The sequence below is a fragment of the Oncorhynchus tshawytscha genome, linkage group LG33, assembly GCF_018296145.1.
Source record: "Oncorhynchus tshawytscha isolate Ot180627B linkage group LG33, Otsh_v2.0, whole genome shotgun sequence".
NCBI lineage: Eukaryota > Metazoa > Chordata > Actinopteri > Salmoniformes > Salmonidae > Oncorhynchus > Oncorhynchus tshawytscha.
Genome location: NC_056461.1, coordinates 16507260 through 16532125, shown reverse-complemented (window position 1 = coordinate 16532125; position 24866 = coordinate 16507260). Strand labels below are relative to the sequence as shown.

Here is a 24866-nt window from a genome sequence, read left to right as displayed (position 1 = left end):
TTAAGAAACGAGTTTAGCTATCTTGGAATTAAGAACATTTCCAATAACTTTATTTTCAATAGTCTAATTTCTTCTTAACTTTTTGCTTAAGGAAAAACATAAGAAATACCACAAGAAAATTTCCAACAACCGTTTTGAGGAATATCAATTTTGCTTAACTTTCTTCTTAAGTCGACAGTTAAAGAAAAAATGGCAGTTAAGAAATGCATTCTTAAGAAGGTTTTGTGAATCTGGGCCCAGGTCTTTAACCATTTTCCAGAACTTCTTGGGGTTGACCCACAGAGAGAGAACTGCTCCTTAAAGTAACTAACTTTGGCCTTCCGGATAGCCTGAGTGCACTTATTTCTAATTTGTCTGAACGAGAGCCCATCAGCTTGAGTATGCGTATGCCTTTCGCCAAATGGAATTCTTGAGGTGGAGTAAATTTGCCAGATCACGGTCATACCAAGGACTGAACCTGTTTTTAATTATAATTTTCTTTATGGGGGCGTGTTTGTTAACAATACCACTGAAAATATCAAAAAAGAAGGTCCAAGCATCTTCATCAGAGGGGATCAAGCTGATTCTATACCAATTTACAAGGCCAGGTCATGAAGAAAGGCTTGCTCATTAAAAAATATTTTGCAAGCGTCTATGACAAATCAGGATCGGTCGTTTCACTGAGAAGCCATTCCGTACAGTGATCACTTAGGTCATTACAGAAATCACCAGACTGATACCTATCAGGATTATTTGTGAGGATAACATCAAGGAGAGTAGCCTTTTCTGGGTGTTTGGAGTCATACCTTGTGGGATTGGTAATAATCAGAGAAAGATTTAGGGAGTCCCATTGCTTTAGGACTTGGTCAGGTGGTTTAAGCATGTCCCAGTATAGCAGGACAAATTAGCAGGACAAATTAGCAGGACAAATTCAGACTTAGTGTAAGGGGAAAGGAGGGAGCTTAGGGCATTAGGGTACAGGTCGGTGCTGATGGTGGACGATAACACCCAGCAACAGTCAAAAAATAGCTGTTTAATGCTTAAAACCAGCAAACAAAATTATTTGGGGACAGACTTGGTGAAGAACCTAGCACTGAAGGTGTTCCCTGGTAAAGATTGCCACTCCACCACCTTTGGAAGATGTGTCTTGCTGAAAAAGGGTATAACCAGAATGGTTAACATCAGTGTTCAAAACACTCTTAACCACATCTTAGTAATGACCACACATCTGGATTGGAGCTGTGAACCCACACTTTCAATTGATACATTTTAGCTAATAAGCTTCTAGTGTTAACGTGCAGGAAACCCAGGCTTTTACGAAATCAGTGAAGCAGTTATCAGAGCATAAGTCAGAATTAGGGCTTGCAATAATAGATGGGCCAGGGTGTACATGCACATTTCCAGATATCATCAGCAGCAATACAATCAGGGCATGGCAGAAGACAATGAGAGCTCTGCAGTGTTGATTTATGACATTTGAATGTGCATTAGATGGCAACAAGATCACATTGTACAGCAATTTCATCAGGTAACATTAATATAAAGCCAGCGAGAGGTGGTTAGAATAGGATGGGAGGCCATGTAACCAATAGTGTCAGAGTCCCGAGTGTGGGAACAAGCATAGTCTGTCCCACGGTCAGATAAACAATCAAGTTCATAGTCAACAAAGCAAACAGGAGTCATGAGGCAAATGGCATAAAGCACCAGAAAAAAAAAATCAACTTGGGGCTAGCCATTGTAAGTTCATAGTTACTCGTCCCAACAGTGCGTGTGTGTTGGGGGCGAGCGAAAGCTCGGGAGAGAGGGGGGAGTGTGGTGGTACCTGTACCAGATGGGGAAACGGCTTAAAAGCTAAGATAAAGGTAGTTCAAGAGCTTTGAGATATCATATCTGCATTGTTGACTGAAAGAAACCAAAAGTTCTGTATCACAGTTCTGTGTTACTGTACTGCGATAATAAACTGAAGATTACATGTTATGTAAGATTACATATATTGTTAGTTCTTACCTGAACAAATACATTCAGTATTTTCTCATAGTGTGAGGCTTTCTCTATGTGGATATTGTATGTGCAATCCCATACAGTATGTGCTGAAGCCAATTAATTTACTTTTACCTTGCGCCAGCTGTTGGTTTCAGTAGTATGGATATGAGGAGGCTGTAGTAATAATATAATATATGCCATTTAGCAGACACGCGTGTACAGATTTTTACATATGGGTGGTCCTGGGAATCGAACCCACTATCCTGGCGTTGCAAGTGCCATGCTCTACCAATTAAGCTACAGAGGACCACCAGTTCTTCAGATGAGCCTTTATGTTGAAGTTCCCTCCTCTCTCTCTCTCTCCCTGACAGCCCCAGTCTGGTAGCTCTAGTGATTGACAGTGAGGAGGAGGGGGTTCTGGAGAAGTCTCCCTTCTCTCCTCTTACTTTTGACCCTCGTAGCAGCGGGGACGCCACCGCCCCAGACCTCACCTGCACACGCACACACTCTGCCTCCTCAGCCGGTGACCCCACCCCCACAAAGGTACCATGCAGAAGCTTTCTTGTCCACCCTCACACACAGAGACTCACATGTCATCGTTTCTCTCCTCCTCCTTTGACAATCTACTGACTATTCCACTCCAAAGGAGGTTGTAAGGACATATATATTAGGGCTGTAAACTGTAAATCTAAAATGTATATAGTTCCTCACCATTGTGTTGACCTAAGTGTTTATGTTGTTTTGTATTTTTCCAGGATATGGGCGACCAGAAGATCAGACACCGCTCCTACTCCTACTCCTCCCCCAAGATCAGCCTGCTGCCCTCCCGCTTCTCACGTGACACCTCAGCCCAGCCTGCGACATCTGACCTCAGCCCAGGTTAGCGTCCATGGGACCTTTTACAGTTATTAACCCCCCCATTGAGAAACCCTTCCTGAGAACTTTCCCACTAGGCACACAATGGTTGAATCAACATTGTTTCCACGTCATTTAGTTATTTTTTTTATACATTAAACCAACCAGGAATAGATGTTGTGTTGACGTCTGTGCCCAGTGGGTTATTACTTCCATTGGAATAAAGGTGACAGGGTTTTCTGAGAAGATGATGATATTGATAGTCCCATCACTTCCAATGCCTTGTTCGTCTTTGTATGTTTGGTCCTGTCCTTCTATATGTAGTAACGGTCTTTAAAATGGATAAAAGGTCAAAAATACAGTTCTTATAAAAAAAATATTGATTGAATTATAGCACACAAAAAAATGTATAATGAGAGAGACAAAATCTATGGAATCCAGACATTTTGGTGTGACTTCAGGAATTCAATTGAATGTCAAATATACAGTGCCTTCAGGAAAATATTCAGACCCCTTGACTTTTTCCACATTGTGTTACGTTACAGCCTTATTCTAAAAATGTATTGCATTGTTTTTTCCCTTATCTGAACAGGCAGTTAACCCACTGTTCCTAGGCCGTCATTGTAAATAAGAATTTGTTCTTAACTGACTTGCCTAGTAAAATAAAGGTAAAAAAATAAACAAATCAATCTATATACAATACCCCATAATGACAGAGAAAAACAGTTTTTAGAAATAATAGCTCATTTATTACAAATACAAAACTGAAGTATCACATTTACATAAGTATTCAGACCCTTTACTCAGTACCTTGTTGAAGCCCCTTTTGCATTGATTACCTCATCGAGTCTTCTTGAGTACGACGCTACAAGCTTGAGTACGTCTTCTTGAGTACGACGCTACACCTGTATTTGGGGAGTTTCTCACATTCTTCTCTGCAGATTCTCTCAAGCTCTGTCAGGTTGGATGGGGAGCATTGCTGCACAGCTATTTGCAGGTCTCTCCAGAAATGTTTGATCGGGTTCAAGTCCAGCCTCTGGCTGGGCCACTCAAGGTCATTCAGAGACTTGTCCTGAAGCCAATTCAGTGTTGTCTTGTCTGTGTGCTTAGGGTTGTGTTCTTGTTGGAAGGTGAACTGTCGCCCCAGTCGAGGATCTCTCTGTACTTTGCTCCGCTGCACAGCTATTTTCAGGTTTCTCCAGAGATCGGGTTCAAGTCTAGGCTCTGGCTGGGCCACTCAGGAACATTCAGAGACTTGTCCCGAAGCCACTCCTACATTGTCTTAGCTGTGTGCTTAGGGATGTTGTCCTATAGGTGAACTTCCGCCCCAATCTGAGGTCCTGAGCACTCTGGAGCAGGTTTTCATCGAGGATCTATCTGTACTTTATCCCGTTCCTCTTTTCCTCAATCCTGACTAGTCTCACAGTCCCTGCCGCTGAAAAACATCCCCATAGCATGATGTTGCCACCACCATGCGTCACCGTAGGGATTGTGCCAGGTTTCCTCCAGATGTGATGTTTGGCATTCAGGCCAAAGAGTTCAATCTTGGTTACATCAGAACAGAGAATCTTGCTTCTCTTGGTCTGAGAGTCTTTAGGTGCCTCTTGGCAAACTCCAAGTGGGCTGTCATGTGCATTTCACCATAAAGGCCTGATTGGTGGAATGCTGCAGAGATAGTTGTCCTTCTGGAAGGTTCTTCCATCCCCAAAGAGGAACTCTAGAGCTCTGTCAGAGTGACATTTGGATTCTTGGTCACCTCCCTGACCAAGGCCCTTCTCCCTTGATTGCTGAGTTTGGCCGGGCTGCTAGCTCTAGGGAGAGTCTTGGTGGTTCCTACCTTCTTCCATTCAAGAATGATGGAGGCCACTGTGTTCTTGGGACCTTCAAAGCTGCAGAAATCTTTTGGTACCGTTCCCCAGATCTGTGCCTCGACACAATCCTGGTTTAGATATGTGGATTTGTCTGTCTGCTTTCTTTTCTGAGTGGCGACTTTGTTTACATTATCATCTAATCCAACATCTACATTTTCTATCCCACGAAGGGAAACACTTTCTGTAAGTAGACCATTTTCTCTTCTCTCTGTTCACGTAGTTGCCGTGTCAGTGCGTTTATTCCCCAGCGATATATCAACTTTGATAAGCACGTGGGCCAAAACCTTTTAGTCCCATGTCTATGATTTCCGACGATACCCCTGTCCTTTTGAGACATCGTTTCACACTTTTCCCCGATTAGTAAAGTCCAAGAGAAAAGTGGATTTGTACAGGTAATTCTATGACTATCGTCCGTTTCTATTTTGATAACAGTCTGTGAAGTGACAGTTCGCTGACAATTGGTTATCCACTTCTCAAACACAGCCAGTTGAAAGCTGAACAGAGCTGTATTCTCAGGTGGGCGTGAATTGAGCCTTGCTACTGTATGACTAGGGCCTGTATCCACAAAGTGTCTGAGAGTAGGAGTGCTGATCTAGGATCTGTCCATATAATCTTATTCATTGTGATCTAAAAGGCAAAACTGATCATCCTAGATCAGCACTCCTACTACGCTTTGTGGACACAGGCCCTGGATTGATCTTATCTGAGCTAGTCTCTCTCTCATCACTTATTTGGTTTGTCATGAGAGTTTGGCTGGTACAGGAAGCAGTAGGCCTACTGTCTGTTGTTGGATAATCATGCTCTCTGTGTTGTCACTAACTAACTGCAGCCACTTCAGTACATAGTCAGTACTGTTTATAGCTAACATGTAACTAACGAGGGACCTCTGACCTTCTCATCCAATGGGTTTTGAGAAGGAGGTGAGAAGAGAGGTCGCAAGGAATTAAGGAAATGCAATTGAGATTTTCCCCCTACATGGCTCTGATCACATCTTTGCCTCCCTCTGTTCCTTTGAGTGGCCTAGTGAGTGCTATGTCCACTCTACCCTGTAGATGTTGTGTTCCACAGAGTGAGCCACAGGCGGTGTCGCCTTCAGGCCCTCTCTCTGTCTAAATCTGTCTCTACTCCACCCTGGTAGTAAGTACAGCTTACCTTAGATCTTCTATCCTCCACCACTCGCTCTGTGCTAACACTAGGCGTGGCAGACATGTGGCTACTGTGTGTACGTCCGACGTGCAGGTGCATATGTATGCACAGTACCAGTCAATAGTTTGGACACACCTACTCATTTAAGGGTTTTTCTTTATTTTTGCTATTTTCTACATCGAATAATAATAGTGAAAACATCAAAACTATGAAATAACACATATGGAATCATGTAGTAACCAAAACAGTGTTAAACAAATCAAAATATATGTTATAGTAGCCACCCTTTGCCTTGACGACAGCTTTGCACACTCTTGGCATTCTGTCAACCAACTTCATGAGGTAGGCACCTGGAATGCATTTCAATGAACAAGTTCATTTGTGGAATTTATTTTCTTCTTAAAATAGGGGGCAGCATTTTCACTTTTGGATGAATAGCTTGCCCAGAGTGAACTGCCTCCTACTCTGTCCCAGATACTAATATATGCATATTATAAGTAGTAGTATTGGGTATTGGATAGAAAAAACTCGGAAGTTTCTAAAACTGTTTGAATGATGTCTGTGAGTATAACAGAAACCTGAGAAATCCAACCAGGAAGTGGGAAATCTGAGGTTTGTAGTTTTTCAAAGCTTGGCCTACTGAATACACAGTGTCTATGGAGTCAAGTTGCACTTCTTACGGCTTCCACTAGATGTCAACCGTCTTTAGAAACTGGTTTGAGGATTCTACTATAAAGGAGGGGCTCATGAGGCTTGTTTGAGTCAGTGGTCTGGCAGAGTGTCTCAGGCTCGTGACGTGCGCTCCCGACAGAGTTACCTCTCGTTCTAGTGCTTTTCTTCAGATATAGGAATTCTCCGGTTGGAACATTATTGATGTTTTATGTGAAAAACATCCTAAAGATTGATTCCATACATCATTTCACTTGTTTTTACGACCTGTAATGGAACTTTTCGAGTTTTTGTCTGGACGAAGTGCTCACGCCTCATGAAGATGGATTACTGGGCTGAACGCGCGAACAACAAGTGGCTATTTGGACATAAATGATGAACTTTATGGAACAATTCAGTCATTTATTGTCGAACTGGGATTCCTGGGAGTGTCTTGTGATGAAGATCATCAAAGGTAAGTGAATATGTATTGTGTTATTTCTAACTTCTGTTGACTCCAAAATGGCCCATATTTCTCTGGCTGGATTGGGCTCTGAGCGCCGTTCTCAGATTATGCTTTTTCTGTAAAGTCCGACACACCGGTTGCATTAAGGAGAAGTCTATCTTTAACACTTGTATCTTTTATCGATGTTTATTATGAGTATTTCTGCAAAATCACCGGATGTTTTGGAATCAAAACATTACTGCACGTAACGCGCCAATGTAAACTGAGATTTTTGGATATAAATGTGCACATTATCGAACAAAACATACATGTATTGTGTAACATGATGTCCTATGAGTGTCATCTGATGAAGAACAAAGGTTAGTGATTAATTTAATCTATATTTATGCTGTTTGTGACTCCTATCTTTGGCTGGAAAAATGGCTGTTTTTTTTACTTGGCGGTGATCTAACATAATCATATGTTGTGCTTTCGCTGTAAAGCATTTTTGAAATCGGACACGATGGGTAGATTAACAAGAAGTTTATCTTTCATTTGCTGTGTTAGACTTGTTAATGTGTGAAAGTTACATATTTCAAGAGAAACGACCGTCCGTAATTACTTTAAGACATGAAGGTCAGTCAATCTGGAATTTTTTTCCAGAACTTTCCTTTCCTGTGCAATTGCAAAAACCATCAATCAAACCTATGATAATGGCTCTCATGAAGACCGCCCCAGGAAAGGAAGACCCAGAGTTACCTCTGCTGTAGAGGATAGGTTAAATACAGTTAACTGCATGTCAGATTGCTGCCCAAATACATGCTTCGCACAGTTCAAGTAACAGACATCTCAACATCAACTGTTCAGAGGAGACTGTTGAATTGAATTGCTGCAAAGAAACCACTACTAAAGGACACCAATAAGAAGAAGAGACTTGCTTGGGCCAAGAACCATGAGCAATTACACCGGTGGAAATCTGTCCTTTGGTCTGATGTGTCCAAATTTGAGATTTTTGGTTCCAACTGCCGTGTCTTTGTGAGACGCAGAGTAGGTGAACGGATGAACGGATGTGGTTTCCACCGTGAAGCATGGAGGTGTGATGGTGTGGGGGTGCTTTGCTGGTGACACTTGTCTGTGATTTATATAGCATTCTGCAACAATATGCCATCCCATCTGGTTTGCTCTTAGTGGGACTATCATTTGTTTTTCAACAGGACAATAATCCAAAACACACCTCCAGGCTGTGTAAGGGCTATTTGACCAATATAGAAAATAGGAAAAAGAAAAACACTTGAATGAGTAGGTGTGTCCAAATGTTTGACTGGTACTGTAGATGTGCTTGTATGTCAGTATTTATGTAGGGTGAGGGCATAGGTAAGTGCATTGGCTGGCTAGGCTATCCTGCCAAATCACAGTGTAAGCTCAACATTACTGGGTAGGGGGGGGGGGTCATCCATAATGTTGCTCATGCTGTTTCATTTCACACAGAGGGTTCATGTTCTGTCTTGTCCTCCACAGAACGGAGAGAGTTCAGCCTATCAAAGCAACCTCAAGAAAAAAGGTATGTATCCACTGATGTAGTGTTTGTCCAAAGTGAGTGTGACATTTTTACAGTTCCATACAGTTTTCCCCTAATTCCCAGGCTCTCCAGCCTTCACCAAGACTACTTGGTTGGTTGCTGGGCGACCGAGGGCTGTCTCTGTGGTGGAGTTCCTGGTTGTCTTCATATCAAGAAAAGGGGTGGCAGGTAGCCTAGCACGTAGAGAGGCTAGCCAGCAACTGGAGGGGTTGCCAATTCAAATTCCGGATCTGACTTGTTAAGTCTGGCGGGAAGTGAGCTGGCAACCGAATGGTTGCTGATATCAAATCCTACATGCCGTTGTGCCCTTGAGCAAGGCACGAAAACCCCCACAATAACCGCTCTTTGTTTAACTCCAGGCTTTGATTGTATAACTTTGTTAGCGTGCCACAGCTTGTAGGGCTGTTTTAACCCTGTGTCACAGGTAGTGGCGTAGAGATATGACATTTAAAAAAAATCTGTACCCAAACTGTTTTTGTAGACTAAACTGTTAGCCCATTGTGCTCAGACAGTGTTTATTTAGCCATGCAAATGTTGTCCAATGCAAATTTCAAATACAAGTACTGTGCTCAGATGAAGTTAGGCTAATGCACTGTAACTTGGTGACACTGAGTGTAGTAGGATTCACTGTATAGTATCCTTTGAGTAAATGGCTCCAGTAAAAGTGGGACAGACAAAGAAAAGGCATCCTCTTTGTTGCCTGCTTCACTATGTCCTTCATTGTGATGAGATGCTGCCGGGAACCATGCCAACTGCCTTTGTCCTCCCTCCATTCAGGAGTTAAAATGTCCTGAATGCACACGGTCACAGCACTATAGCGCCCTCTAGAGTATGTTTCCTGTACCTGTGCGCATGTTAGTGTATGTGTGTGCATGTTAGTGTGTGTGTTCATGTACTGTATGTATCAGAGCTGTGTGTGTGTGTGTGTCCCCCTAGGGAGTTAAAGTTCCGTAAGCGTGCCCAGTCTGCAGACGACGAGGGCAGCGTTGAGCTGGCAGAGTCCCTCCAACACCTCACCCTCTCAGAGTTCCTCAAAGAGTATGTGGGCATCGCCCCCTTCTGGGCTGACAGCCTTGGCCCTTCCTCTCCACTGGGCAGATAGCCCATAGCTTTTAACCCTACAGTAACTCCTCTGATCTGGAAGCCAGCCATCTAGTCCCTAGCTTCAGCCTCTAACCCCTTTTAAGTCAACCATTTTAACCCTCGTGACATTTAACGTCTACGTTTGTGCCCACAATGCTCTCTGCCTAGCATGGCATCAAAAAAAACCTTTCGAGATTGCACTTGTATGCTGTTGATGTCAATGAATGAACCATGTTTGATTACCATACGTGTGCTGCATGTGTCTGTAACTACTACTGTGTAACCCTTAACCCATAGTGCTCTACCACTGACTCATGGTGAAAATTAATTGCTTTGTAACACGAAAACTTGTGACAAATGAGCTGCCACCAACTTTAAGTAGACAACACCTTAATGATGGAGTTTTGACCAGACTTTTTGCTTGTCTTAATTCTGTAATAAACATCGATGGTTGGCTTTGTGTGGTGCATGTGCTCCAACTGTACACTTGATCCAGCCTGGTATGACCATTACAGGCTGATTGAACTACTAACCAAGTACCATGTTTACTATAAGGTTTGTGCTTTCATAAGTTGTATGCGGAGTTAAAACGTTTTTGTTTCCACGTGGCGTCATTAGCTAGGTTTCCATCCAATTGGCAGCCGATTTTCATTTGAATACTCAAAATTTCAACTCTACTGAACGTTTTGACACAAAACATGTTGAGTTATGTAGCGTATGTGCCCATTCTGGTCTTTGCACATGCACTCAAGCAAACTACTCGCAGATATAAGATGAGATTCCTGTTATGGGCAAAAGAGCGAGATACTTTTTAATTGTCAAAGGGAAGAAAATAATCTATCATGTCACCAGAATAAGACCCTCGATATTTATTGAAAGCAACATCAAGCTCATAAACCGTACACTTTCACCACCCTGTGAATTTCATCATAACTTATTTCATCTGTAGTAAAAAAGGTTGGATGGAAACCTGGTTATAGATGAAATTCTAAGTCAGAAGATTACTACTCGCAGAAATGACTGCGTAATAATTAATTTGAGATGACCAGGCAGAAATAAAGATCAGCAAATAAGACTGGTATGGATACCATTTATAAAACCAACAACATATGGAAAGTCACATATGATGCTGACCCCATTGCGTCTGAACAGAATTGAAGAAGAGGAGTGGGACAAGTACAACATCCCTTCCAAGGTGGCGTCAGAGAAATACAAAGTGATTCGTACCTTCAGCTTCCTCAAGAGCCGGATGTCGAGCACACGCAACAAGAACAAGGTAAACACTATTTTAACACTAATCGTGAGACTAGGTCAGCACTAATCTTGCCGCCAGACTTTACATTTAGAGCATATGCCATGTTCGGTGACGTACTCCACTAGACTAAATAATCAAAGACAGAATGTACACACCGACTGACTCGCATGTAATCTACCACTCAGTCTAAATCTAACGATCTACAGCTATAAGGACTGCATGACATACCCATAAAGGGCTATAAATACAATATAATTGACCGTCTATCAAAAAAAGTTGTGCTGCTATTATCACTTAATTATCGGATACAAAAGCCTATTTTCAAGTGACTTTGGGTTGTTGAAAAGCGCTACATAAATACCATGTATTATAATAATAATAATAATGATGATGATGAATATAATTATTATCATCATCCCAACCCTTCTCCTTATACTGTAGTCTTCACATGATGACATCACGCCTTGACCATGGAGAGCTTTTTATTCTCTATGTTGGTTAGGTCGGGGTGTGACTAAGGGTGGGTTATCTAGGTGAATATATATGTCTATGGTGGCCTGGTATGGTGCCCAATCAGAGGCAGCTGTTTATCGTTGTCTCTGATTGGAGATCATATTTAGGCAGCCATTTCCCCATTGTGCTTTGTGGGATCTTGTCTAGGTATAGTTTCCTGTGAGCATTATATTAGCGTCACGTTTCGTTTGTTCGCGTTATTGTTTTTGTTCTTTAAGTTTCTCCTCCAAATAAAAATATGGAAACATACCACTCTGAATCTTGGTCCGCTCATTATAACGATCATGACAGATGACAAGAAGCAGGAAATGTTTTGGGTAATAACTGTAACCCAAAACACCACTCCAAACCCTTGTGTAGCTTCTTTCCTTTTCATCATAAACCCTTTGTTGGTGGATCCGCATTTACAAAACCCCCCCCCCCAATGTGTTAATGCAATGCTCCGTCTCCTTCACAGTGGACTTTAAAAGGGGCTAAAATAAGGCGGGGATCCTTCTCACTCAAACTGCCTCAATTGGAGTCAGTGCACATGTGTGGCTATTTGTGGCTACTTCAAGGCTACTTCATTGTTTCATTGCTTTAAGTCGAGTCTAGCCTATGGTGTTACAGTGTTACAATTACATGATATGCTTTGATGGATTGTGGCTGAAGGGTTTTGATGTAGTTACAGTATATGGGTGTGCAATAACCCGCCTATCCATACCTCTGATGTTCACCCCTGTGAATCTACCCTGGTTTTCCAAGGGGAAGGAGAAGGAAAGGGAGAAGGAGGAGAGAGACAAGGACAGGCAGCAGAATGGACATCGCTTCTCCACGGGGTCCTGTGCTGGACCCACGGTCTGTCTGGTCTGTGACAAACCTGCTACTGGCAAGGAACTTCTGCACTGCTCCAGTAAGTAACACAGTTAATCAATCTGTCAATCAAAATGTATTAATAACAGCCTTTGTACATCAACAATTAACCAGTAGTACATCACCTGATCAGTCAAAACAAACAACAATTTGTCGCTCAATGTTACAAACATACAAGCATATCTCAGTGATCTGTACACTTCTGAACAATGTAAATTCATTGAAAGATATCACATATTTATGGTTAATACAGTATACCAATACATATTGTATCTCAAGAAAAATATACTGCATAGGCTTTTTTTTGTTGCATTCGACAATGATAATATAATTGACAATGATGGGGCGGCAGGTAGCCCAGAGGTTAGAGCGTTGGGCCAGTAACCGAAAGGTTGCTGAATCGAATCCCCGAGCTGACAAGGTAAAAATCTGTCGTTCTGCCCCTGAACAAGCTAGTTAACCCACTGTTCCCTTGTAGGCCGTCATTGTAAATAAGAATTTGTTCTTAACTGACTTGCCTAGTTAAAAGTTTAAAATAAATTAACTTTAATTCGCAATTATTTTTGCTGGACAATTATAGAACTGAATTAATATACAATCCTATTCTATTTCCAGTCTTTAGTTTTTTCTCGTTATGAACCTATCCCTCTCTCCCTAAGGTTGTACACTCATGGTCCATAAAGGTTGTAATGACTTTGCTCCCCCGTGTCTAAAGGTGAGTTTCAGCCTGGATACTTCTGCCCCGACCCACAACCACACACACAAACATAGACATGGTTATACCAGTCCAGTGACACATCTACTCCTCATCTCTCTCTGTTGAACAAAGTGATCTAGTTGGAATGTTTGGGTTGTCTGGTATCCTACTATCCTTCCTTTTGTTAATCTTTTTTAAACATTTTATCTATAGAAACTTGTGAAGAACCGAACGACATCCCTCCCGCAGAGTGAGTGTTACATTGCAGAGTTCAAGGGTCACTGACTAAGGACCTTATTACTGATGAATGTGTTTTGTTGTTTATGACTGTTTTTCTTTCTTTCTGCTTGCATTTTGTATTTATATTTGGTGTGTGTATTTTCTGTAATTCAATTCATCTGTTAAAGAGACCTTGGTCTCAGTATGACTCCCTGATAAAATAAAGGGTAAATAAAATAAAATGTCAGAGCTCTTTGTTGTCATCATGTGAAGCACACAGGAAGGAATGCTGAAACAATAACACCCCTCCCCTCCCTCCTTTATACTTCACAGTGCGAGACAGTCCCTCTTCATGTCTGATCGCCACCTCAGCCTCTCTACCTATGATGAGCCAGAGGGACAGGAGGGAAACAGCCTCCCTCCCCAATCCCCTCTCCAGTAGTGTCCCCTCTTCCACTGACAGGTCAGCTAAGCATCCGCTCACTCACACACTCACCTACTCTCAGTATATTACAGTAAGCTTGTGATGAATTTTTTTTTGCGATGATGCTTATGTCATTGACATATTGTCACTCTCCCAGCAGGCTTAGTGAGAGTCCGGAAGTGGTGTCTGACAGGAGATGGAGTCCTGGCCGTTCAGAGGAGCTCCTACAGACCACGGAGTCATCCTCCTCCACTGACTCCTCCCTCGGAGAAGGTACTGCAGGGACGGGATCCCAGAAGGGACAATTGGAAAAGTGATCATCTTAATGGTTAAAAGGGAAAAGTCACCATCATGTTCTTTTCGTCCCCCCTCTCGTCCTGTAGACTGTGTGGACACTGGTCTCCACAGCGACCTGGCTGCTGATGCTCTGGACTACGAGGCTGAGTCTTGGAGTCTGACAGTGGAACACAAGTTTTGTAAGAAGCAGGACAAACGGGTGGTCAAGAGACAGGACGTCATCTATGGTGAGCTAATGATGTACTCAGAACAGTTGAAACACCATATGTAACCTAACCCTGCTGTTTTGTGGTACAGTTTTGAGTTATGAATGAGTTATGACTTATGAAATGTTATGGGCCGTAGCACAGGAATGTTTACGGTTTGTTATTATGCTATGCCCAAGGGATATGTTTGTCTAGAGGGACCTTTGTCATCTTTGAAATGTGGGTAGTTGGTTTGAGCAAGACGAGACGCGGAATCGCAAAAATGTACACGTAATGCATGGTTGTTTGGGATGCGAGATGATTTGTAGATCTGCGATCCTGCGCAGTCCAACTGCTATGTAGTAGATCTCAAACACGCACCGTTTTTGTGTGTGTCCGTCCTCTCAGAGTTGATGCAGACAGAGATGCACCACCTCCAGACTCTGTGCATCATGGCTGAGGTCTTCCGGCGAGGGATGAGGGAGGAGGTCCAGCTGGACGCGGGCGCCGTGGGGCGTGTCTTCCCCTGTTTGGACGAACTCCTCCTCCTCCACCACGACCTCTTCAACTCCATGAGGGAACGCCGCCACAGCTCCGCCCAGCCATATGGGAACAGGAACTACGTCATAGAACGCATCGGAGACGTTCTGCTGCATCAGGTGCACTGTTAAAATGAAGTGCTTGTAAAAACAACAAACCTTAGCTTTTCTGGAGTGGGGTCGGGGCGGAACAGTATTGTACTTTCTGTCATACGGTCAGGAATCTGTGGAGGCAGAATTAACTTATAACCCCTAAAATGACACGGAAGTGCTGATACCACCACAAAACATGGATAAATACAGATATGTTTTTGTGTGTCTGAAACATTGCCAACATCCACTCACTCTCTCCTGTAATTCAACCTCAATAGACATGACTGTGCTATTAAACTGTGACTGATTGAGTACGTTGGCTCAGTATGATTGCCTGTATAACTTCTGTATAATTTCTGGTGCAGTTTTCTGAAGAGAACGCAGAGAGGATGAAACAGGTGTATGGAGACTTTTGCAGCCATCACACTGAGGCAGTCACCTTCTTCAAAGAGCTACAGCAACACAACAAACGATTTCAGACCTTCATCAAGGTACGGGCTTGTCTGTTTATGACACCTCTATAAGCCTCAAGAGTTACACTACATGGCCAAAGTATGTGGACACGCCTTTAAATGACTGGATTTGGCTATTTCAGTCACACTGTTGCTGACAAGTGTATACAATTGAGCACACAGCCATGCAAACTCCGATGACAAACATTGGCATTAGAATGGCTCGTACTGAAGAGCTAGGTGACTTTCAACGTGGCACCGTCATAGGATGCTACCTTTCCAACAAGTCAGTTAGTCATATTTCTGGCTTGCTAAAACTGCCCCGGTCAACTGTAAGTGCTGTTATTGTGAAGAGAACACATGTAGGAGCAACAATAGCTCAGCCATGAAGTGGTAGGCCACACAAGCTCACAGAACTGGACCGCCTAGTGCTGAAGCGCGTAGCACGTAACAATTGTCTGTCCTCGGATGTAACACTCACGAGTTCCAAACTGCCTCTGGAAGCAAAGTCAATACAATAACTGTTTGTCGGGAGCTTCATGAAATGGGTTTCCATGGCCGAGCAGCCGCACACAAGCCTAAGATCACCAATCGTAAAGTGTTGGCTGGAGTGGTGCAAAGCTCACCGCCATTGGACTCTGGAGCAATGGAAACACATTCTCTGGGGTGATGAATCACTCTTTACCATCTGGCAGTCCGACGGACAAATCTGAGTTTGGCGGATGCCAAGAGAACACTACCTGCCCCAATGCATAGTGCAAACTGTAAAGTTTGGTGGAGGAGGAATCATTTTCTGGGGCTGTTTTTCATGGTTCGGGCTAGGCCTCTTAGTTCCAGTGAAGGGAAATCTTAACGGTACAGCAAACAATAACATTCTAGACGATTCTGTGCTTCCAACTTTGTGGTAACAGTTTGGGGAAGGCCCTTTCCTGTTTCAGCATGACAATCCCCCCCGTGCACAAAGCGAGGTCCATACAGAAAGGGTTTGTTGAGATCGGTGTGGAAGAACTTGACTGGCCGGCACAGAGCCCTGATCTCAACCCCACTGAACACCTTTGGGATGAATTGGAACGCAGACTGCGAGCCAGGCCTAATCGCCTAACATCAGTGTCTGATCTCGCTAATGCTCTTTTGGCTGAATGGAAGCAGGTCCCTGCAGCAATCTTCCAACATCTAGTGGAAAGCCTTCCCAGAAGAGTGGAGGCTGTTGTGGCAGCAAAGAGGGGACCAACTCCATATTAGTGCCGATGATTTTGGAATAAAATGTTTTCCGAGCAAGTGTCCACATACTTTTGTTCATGTAGTGTATCTTGAGAAATGATCTGTCCTAACAAGTTAAATTGTCTTAAATATTCCACTTGTGACTAATTATTCATGGTTGATTGTGTGTTTCTATAGCAACAAAGTAATAACTATTTGGTGCGGAGGAGAGAGATCCCAGAATGCATCTTGTTGGTGACCCAGAGGATAACTAAGTACCCTGTTCTGTTGGAGAGGATTCTACAGTACACCCAGGGTCGGTCTGTCTGCCTTTCTCTGCTCTGCTGCCCACTGCTGTTAGGATCAGATAAATCAAATCGTGATAACACGACCAGGCTTGTTTTTTGTTGGACAGGTGGTCTTATCATACAGCTCAGCTATCAGTGATAATATACAGCAGTTACAGTAAGATATTCCATGAAACATTTGTTGTATTTGAAATGTAACTTCCATACTGATATGGGGCTGGTAACCGGATGTATAGTTTTAATCCTACTACTTCAATGTGCCTGAATATTTTTTTTCTCTCTCTCCTCCCTCGATCCCCCCTCTCCCTCTTGCAGAGGACAGTGAGGAGCACAGGGACCTCTCCAGAGCTCTGGTTTTGATCAAGGAGGTGATCGCGGCTGTAGACCTGAGGGTCAGTGAGTTTGAGCAGGGTCAGAGGTTACAGGACGTCCTAAACCGGATGGACAACCGTAGTGCTGCCAAGCTGAAGAACGGACACACCTTTAGGAAGCAGGATGTTCTGGTGCCAGGCAGGACCCTCAAACACCAGGGCCTGTTACTGTGGAAGACCGCCACCGGACGACTCAAAGGTCTGAGGCACTGATCTATCAATCAATGAATCAATGAATCAACCAATCAGTCAATCAATCAACCGATCAAGCAATACATGAATCAGTCAATCAATCAGTTTCACACGAATGATAATATTGATTAGGATATTGCATTGTTCACAATTGCTTTGCTGTTTCTGATCTCTGCAGATGTCCTGGCTCTCCTTCTCACCGACACACTGATCTTCCTACAGGAGAAAGACCAGAAGTTCATATTCGCTGCTGTGGTATGTCTGTGAAATGGTCTCGTGACATTTGCTGTTTATGGAGTAAGACAAAATAAACTCTACCGTTCAATTCAGCTCCTTTGGACTCGGTCTGATAGCTTTGGGCTGCTGCTCTCCATTTTATTATATCGGAGGGGTTGGGGGAAAAAAGCATCCTGGATGAACTAATAAAGTATATCAGATCATATGGGGGATTGAGACTCAAAAAGACATTCAATTTACTAATGCTCTCTCATCCTCCCATACTGTCTTGTGCTCCTCAGGACCAGAAGCCCCCAGTGATCTCTCTGCAGAAGCTGATTGTCAGGGAGGTAGCCAATGAGGAGAGAGGGATGTTTCTGATCAGTGCATCGGCCGCGGGTCCAGAGATGTACGAGGTCCACACCTCCTCGAAAGACGAACGCAACACATGGATGAGACACATCCGAGAGGCTGTGGAGAGGTCAGTAAGGGGGTGTGGGAAGGGTGTAAGTGTGTGTGTGTATGAGTGAGTGAGTGTGTGTATGCTTATCGCTGTCTGCTTGGCTGTCTGTCTCTATCCAGCTGTCCAGAGGATGAGGAGGAGAACACTAGCGAATCAGAGGAGGAGAGAAGAGCATCTGAAGCCAGAGCCCAGAAGATACAAAGACTACAGGGTAATATGCTACCGTATATTCATAGCTTTCAAATAGCTTGTCTGCAATGATCCTTTCACTTTGATTAGCTCACATTTCCTATAGTGTTGTCAAGTAGTGTGTGTTTGTGGATTGTGGATGCGTGAAGAAACTGCACATTACTTTGTGTATCATTTCTATGTTGATTGTGTAATACTGACTGTAAAGTGCTATTTGTGCATCACTGACTGCTTGATTCTGTGTGTCGATTGTACACGAATGGCTTTATGTTGCGTTTATCTATCAGAGAACCTGTCCAGTCAGGACCATCAGATATGTTCTACTCTGGAGGAGAAGCTACAGATCTATGCTGATCTGTCTGCCCTGAGGGGCGGCACCCAGGAACAGCACCCTGAGCCACGCTTACTGGTCCAGCCACACCCAGAGGAGGTGCCCCGGGCTGCAGTACTGCTCACTGCCGCGCTCCGAGAGGGTCAGACGATACATCACACTTTTAGCCTCACGACCATTGTTAGCATCATGTACATGTTGTACATTTCCTGTTGTAGAGTGTCCAATGTCTTTGTCTGTCTGTGGGTCTTTTTGTCTACAGTAAATTCTCTTTCTCCCTCTCTAACCACTCATCTCCTCTCTCCTTTTCCAGCTGAGAACCTGAGGACCACTCTGTCCTCCAGGACCTGTTCTCCCTCCAGCCTCTGCAGCTCTCACAGGGACCCCCTGTCCCACCCTGTGTCCTCAGCCAACCCTCCTACCCCCATGGACAACCCCACAGACGGCGAAGCCTCACCTAGGGACCCTGATACCAGGGACGGGGAGTGGTCAGCCTCCCAGGGCCTCGTACTACAGTCCCTGACTCAACCCCACACCGGGGACACTAATAATATCAACCTTAAGGTAGGTCTTCTATACAAGGTTGTGTTTTCTACCATAGATATTGAACTCGGGTCCCTGTAACTGTCAGTCTAACACGTTAGCCATAACACCAAGTGGCTCAAATACAAATGGGATTTGTAGTCTTTAGCTGCTGAGGTGTACGTCAGTCTGTGTTCATATTGGCCTTGGCTTCTCACCTTCCCCCACCTTCTTATGGTGGTGCAACATTGTTTAAATAATTTAACACCATCTATTAGAATTTCATTTCAGCCTTAATGTGCTAAATTATTAATATCTTAATACAGGGAAAGTCAATTTAGCTCTCAAATCTACCGTCTCATTAAAAATAGATGGATAATAATATCCCAATTTCCTCGGCCACATTTGTGCTACCGTTAGCATCTTGTCCTGACTGTGAGGCGAATGACTATGATAAAATAGAGCAATATTGACTGAATGTAATGTAGTATATAGAGCAGGGGTACTCAACTTTTACCCGACGGGGTCCGGAGCCTGCTGGTTTTCTATTCTACCTGATAATTACTTGCACACACCTGGTGTCCCAGGTCTAAATCAGTCCCTGATTTAAAAAGGTCCAGAGTTGAGTTTGCAAGGTATAGAACCTTCAAATTCAAATCTGGACCTTCAGGCCAGTTCCACTTTTTTTTTGTCTTCCCCTCTAATCAGGGACTGCTTTAGACCTGCTGGGACACCAGGTGTGCGCAATTAATTAACAGGTTAAACAGAAAACCAGTAGTCCTCCAGACCGCATAGGGTAAGATTTGAATACCCCTGGTATAGAGCAATGCAATGTACAGCACGTGTCAATCTCATTCCACCGAGGGTTTAGTGTCTGCAGGTTTTCGCTCCTCCCTTGGACTTGATTGATGAATTAAGGTCACTGATTAGTAAGGAACACCCCTCACCTGGTTGTCTAGGTCTTAACTGAAAGGAAAAAACAAAAACCAGCAGGCAATAGGGCCTCCATGGAATGAGTTTGACACCCCTGGTGTACAGATTCTGTGCACAGACACTACCAGACCACAAAGTGGCGCTATATACTTACATGACCACAGACTTCTCAGACAAATCTCTTTAGAAAATGTGATAAGAGGAGAAGATACTATACTCTCACCACTACACTCTAGTCTAGTCTAGTCCGGGAGTAAGACCGTATTGGCTGAGACTAAAACACCTTTGCCATCTACTGTAGAAGTTGTTCATCTTCAGATACCAACACACTGAAATAGAACCAGGACATGTACTCCTTAACAGTTTTTCATAGAAGGAATATCATTTGTGACGTGATTAAGTCATCTACAGTGGCTTGCGAAAGTACTCATCCCACTTGGCATTTTTCTTATTTTGTTGCCTTACAACCTGGAATTAAAATAGATTTTGGGGGGTTGTATCATTTGATTTACAAAATATTTTTTATTGTGAAACAAACAAGCGGGCATAACTATTCACCCCCCCAAAGTCAATATTGTGTAGAGGTACCTTTTGCAGCAATTACAGCTGCAAGTCTCTTGGGGTATGTCTCTATAAACTTGGCACATCTAGCCACTGGGATTTCTGCCTATTCTTCAAGGCAAAACTGTTCCAGCTCCTTCAAGTTGGATGGGTTCCACTGGTGTACAGCAATCTTTAAGTTATACCACAGATTCTCAATTGGAATGAGGTCTGGGCTTTGACTAGGCCATTCCATTTCCCATTAAACCATTAGAGTGTTGCTTTAGCATTATGCTTAGGGTCATGGTCCTGCTGGAAGGTGAACCTCTGTCCCAGTCTCAAATCTCTGGAAGACTGAAACAGGTTTCCCTCAAAAATGTCCCTGTATTTAGTGCCATCCATCATTCCTTCAATTCTGACCAGTTTCTCAGTCCCTGTCGATGAAAAACATCCCCACAGCACCAGGGATGGTGTTCTCAGGGTGATGAGGTGTTGGGTATGCGTCAGACATAGTTTTCCTTGATGCCAAAAAGCTCAATTTTAGTCTCATCTGACCAGAGTACTTTCTTCCGTATGTTTGGGGAGTCTCCCACATGCCTTTTGGCGAACACCAAACGTGTTTGCTTATTTTTTTCTTTAAGTAATGGCTTTTGTCTGACCAGTCTTCTGTAGTGGACAGATACTCCAATCTCTGCTGTGGAGCTTTGCAGCTTCTTCAGGGTTATATTTGGTCTCTTTGTTGCCTCTCTGATTAATGCCCTCCATGCCTGGGTCCATGAGTTTTGGTGGGCGGCCCTCTCTTGGCAGGTTTGTGTAGTGCCATATTCTTTCCATTTTTTAATAATGGATTTAATGGTGCTTCATTGGATGTTCAAAGTTTATGATATTTTTTTAGAACCCAACCCTGATCTGTACTTCTCCACAACTTTGTCCCTGGCCTGTTTGGAGAGCTACTTGGTCTTCATTGTGCTGCTTGCTTGGTGGTGCCCCTTGCTTAGTGGTGGGCCTTTCAGAACAGGTACAGGTACATATACTGAGATCATGTGACCGATCATGTGACACTTAGATTGCACACAAGTGGACTTTATTTAACTAATTATGTTTAGGTAATTGGTTGCTTCAGATCTTATTTAGGGGCTTCATAGCAAAGGGGGTGAATACATACGCACGCACCACTTTTCTGTTTTTTTAGTTATTTTTATAATTTTTATAATCAAGTTCTTTTTTTCATTTCACTTCACCAATTTGAACTATTTTGTGTATGTCCATTACATGTATTGCAACATAATAGGAAAAATGCAAAGGGGGATGAATACTTTTGCAAGGCACTGTACCAACATGGGAGACTGACTATTAGTCGTGTGTTTGATGTCTTCTTCAATAACAGGTGGCTCAGAGTGTCCAGAGCTTGACCCAGTTACTCTACAGTCTGCAGGTGAGCTCATAACACACAAACTCTCTCATACACACGCATGCACGCACACACACACACATACACACACACTTTGTATCTATGTATCTATCTCAGTCACTCATTTCCATTTCCCACAACGACCAATTGTGTTCTCAAATAAAATATAATCTAATAGTATTTGTCACATGTACCGAACTGGTGTAGCCTTTACCGTGAAATGCTTGGTTACGAGCCCTTCCCAATGATGCAGAGTTAAAAAATAAAATAGTAACACCAGAGAAATAAAATACAGTACAGGGAGCACCAGTACAAGATCAATGTGCAGGTATGAGGTATTTGAGGTAGATATCTACATGAAGACAGGGTAAAGTGACTTGGCTTCCGCATAGATAATAATAAAGAACAGAGTAGGAACAGTTGTCTCAGTTGTTGAATCTTGTTATGTTCAGGTCTGCAGCTACATTATTCAAATATATTAAAAATAGATCTAGCTGCCATATCTATCTTAAGTTATAAATTATGGCCAAATTAAGTGTATTTAGAATACACAGCAACATGCATTTTATTTTTTTAATTTAACTAAATAGTTACACATGTTAGGTTTGCTGAAAATGAACACAGTTTGCAGTGAGAGGACGTTTCTTTTTTTGCTGAGTTTAGTCTAGTGAGTGTGTGCAGTGCAAGATAGAGTCAGTGCAGATAGTTTGGGTACCATTGATTGACTATTTAGCAGTCTGGCTATTTAGCAGTCTTATGGCTTGGGAGTAGAAGCTGTTGGTCCGAGAGCCGATGCTACGGTACCGGTTGCCGGACAGGAGCAGAGTGAACAGTCTATGGCTTAGGTGGCTGGAGTCTTTACGGGCCTTCCTCTGACACCGCCTGATATAAAGGTCCTGGATGGCAGGGAGCTCATCCCAAGTGATGTACTGAGCTGTCCACACCACCCTGTGTAGAACTTTGCAGTCAAGGGCGGTGCATTTGCCATACCATGTGGTGATGTACCAAGTCAAGATGCCCTCGACGGTGTAGCTGTAGAAATTTTTGAGGATCCGAGAGCCCATGCCAAATCTTTTCAGCCTCGTGAGGGGGAAGAGGCACTGCCGTGCCCTCTTCACAACTGTGTGGGTATGAGTGTACCATGTTAGGTCCTTAGTGATGTGGACGCCAAGGAACTTAAAGCTCTCGACCCGCTCCACAACAGCCTCATTGATGTGGATGGGGGCATGCTCAGGGTGAGGTTGTTGTCCTGGTACCACACTGCTAAGTCTCTGACCTCCTCCCTGTAAGCTGACTCATCACCGTCGTCAGCAAACTTGATAATGGTGTTGGAGTCACACTTGGCCACCCAGTCGTGGGTGAACAGGGAGTACAGGAGCGGACTAAGCATGCACACCTGAGGGGCCCCAGTATTGAGGATCAGCGGGGCAGATGTGTTGTTGCCTACTTGTAACACCTGGGGACGGCCTGTCAGGAAGTACAGGATCCAGTTGCAGAGGGAGGTGTTCAGTCCCAGGATCCTTAGCTTAGTGATGAGCTTTGTGAGCACTATGGTGTTGAACGCTGAGCTGTAGTCAATGAATAGCATTCTCACTTCGGTGTTCCTTTTGTCCAGATGGGAAAGGGCAGTGTGGTGTGCGATTGAGATTGGGTCATCTGTGGATCTCTTGGGGTGGTATGCGAATTGGAGTGGGTCTGTGGGTCTAGGGTTTCTGGCATGATGATGTTGATGTGAGCCATGACCAGAATTTCAAAGCACTTCATGGCTACTGACATGAGTGCTATGGGGTGGTAATAATTTAGACAGGTTACCTTTGCTTTCTTGGGCACAGGAAAAATGGTGGTTTGTTTGAAACGTTGGTATTACAGACTCGGCCAGGATGAGGTTGAAAATGTCAGTGATGACACTTGCCAGGAGCATATACCCACGTGGGTGATTGAAGGATGAACTAAGGTCCACACTCCAATCCAGTCGTTGGTGGTAATGCACCTTATAGTTGGTTGCCAACCACCATATAATGTCCAAAGAAGAAGCCTGAAGGAGGAGAGATTACTAGAAACAAACTCGGTTTACCCTTTTATCTGTGGATTCATTGTCGGAGTAGAGGACCTTGTGCATTTCAGGTAAAATAACAACCCAATGTTTATATCCCAGGACAAATTAGCTAGCAACAGCAAGCTAACTAGCTAAATTGCCATAAATGCTTAATGCTTCTCGACCTATTCCCAAATTAATATAGTTGGTTCGTTTTGATATTGCGTCCGGTGTGCGGGGACAAAATCAACATGTGCGGACGCACGCGCATGGCCGGTCTGGTCAGCATTTTATATTCCTTCAAGTGAGCATAAAAGGCATTTAGCTCGTTTGGGAGTTCTGGATCGCTGGGCAAATCATGGCTGGGTTTCTTTTTGTAATCTGTTATTGTCTGCAAGTACTGCGACGAGCGTCGGCGCCAGTGTAATAGGATTCCACCTTCGTCCTATATTGTGTGTGTGTGTGTGTGCGTGCTATGTGCTACTGTGTGTGTGTTTATGCATGCTACTATGTGCTACTGCGTGTGTGCATGCTAGTAGGTGCTACTGCATGTGTGCTTGTGTGTGTGTGTGTGCGCGCGCGTCTGGCTGCACAACAGCTTCTATAAACAGATAGAAAAATCAGCTGGATTGTCTGAATCTTGAACCGCCAGACAGTAAATAAGCGGCTAGAGAGAGGACCCCAATTATCCTATTCTAAGTGGAAGTAAGAACAGAGGAAAGGCTTTTATCTTGAACTGCACAGGGGAGCATGTGATATGTAGATGGAGTCTATTCTGTTTGGTCTGTTATAGTATGTGTTTGTATTAGTAGGTTAATGTGAAGTGGGTGTGTGTGTGTTAATCTAACATGTAGCTAAGCCTTTCAAGTAAGTACACTAATGATCAATGTTAAACAGTGTTGACTAACCCATTTGGTATTCAAATCACCTGCTCCTATTGCCCCCAATCACCTTGGCTTGGAGCATCTCGTAGTCAGCCACAGTTGGACCAGTTTGGACTCGTTCAGTCAGCCAGCCTGTCAGCTAGTCAGTCACGTTGT

General features: G+C 43.5%; 1 protein-coding gene across 3 annotated transcripts in view; it reads left to right on the top strand.

Moving 5' to 3' along the window:
* The window catches only part of arhgef28a (Rho guanine nucleotide exchange factor (GEF) 28a), a 106964-nt gene that overhangs the window by 59472 nt on the left and 22626 nt on the right, over positions 1 to 24866 (top strand). The window contains exons 12-32 of one of the 3 annotated variants that reach the window (XM_024397276.2): positions 2334 to 2505; positions 2718 to 2841; positions 8446 to 8488; positions 9443 to 9544; positions 10742 to 10865; positions 12102 to 12249; positions 12869 to 12924; positions 13120 to 13156; positions 13459 to 13588; positions 13710 to 13822; positions 13933 to 14073; positions 14440 to 14690; positions 15029 to 15154; positions 16514 to 16631; positions 16939 to 17193; positions 17365 to 17441; positions 17705 to 17883; positions 17985 to 18076; positions 18342 to 18527; positions 18699 to 18949; positions 21768 to 21815. In XM_024397276.2, coding sequence (XP_024253044.1) covers positions 2334 to 2505; positions 2718 to 2841; positions 8446 to 8488; positions 9443 to 9544; positions 10742 to 10865; positions 12102 to 12249; positions 12869 to 12924; positions 13120 to 13156; positions 13459 to 13588; positions 13710 to 13822; positions 13933 to 14073; positions 14440 to 14690; positions 15029 to 15154; positions 16514 to 16631; positions 16939 to 17193; positions 17365 to 17441; positions 17705 to 17883; positions 17985 to 18076; positions 18342 to 18527; positions 18699 to 18949; positions 21768 to 21815 — 2773 coding nt within the window. Of the gene's footprint in view, positions 1 to 2333; positions 2506 to 2717; positions 2842 to 8445; positions 8489 to 9442; positions 9545 to 10741; positions 10866 to 12101; positions 12250 to 12868; positions 12925 to 13119; positions 13157 to 13458; positions 13589 to 13706; positions 13823 to 13932; positions 14074 to 14439; positions 14691 to 15028; positions 15155 to 16513; positions 16632 to 16938; positions 17194 to 17364; positions 17442 to 17704; positions 17884 to 17984; positions 18077 to 18341; positions 18528 to 18698; positions 18950 to 21767; positions 21816 to 24866 lie in introns of all 3 variants that reach the window. The other 2 variants (XM_024397275.2, XM_024397277.2) reach the window with 2 other exon arrangements.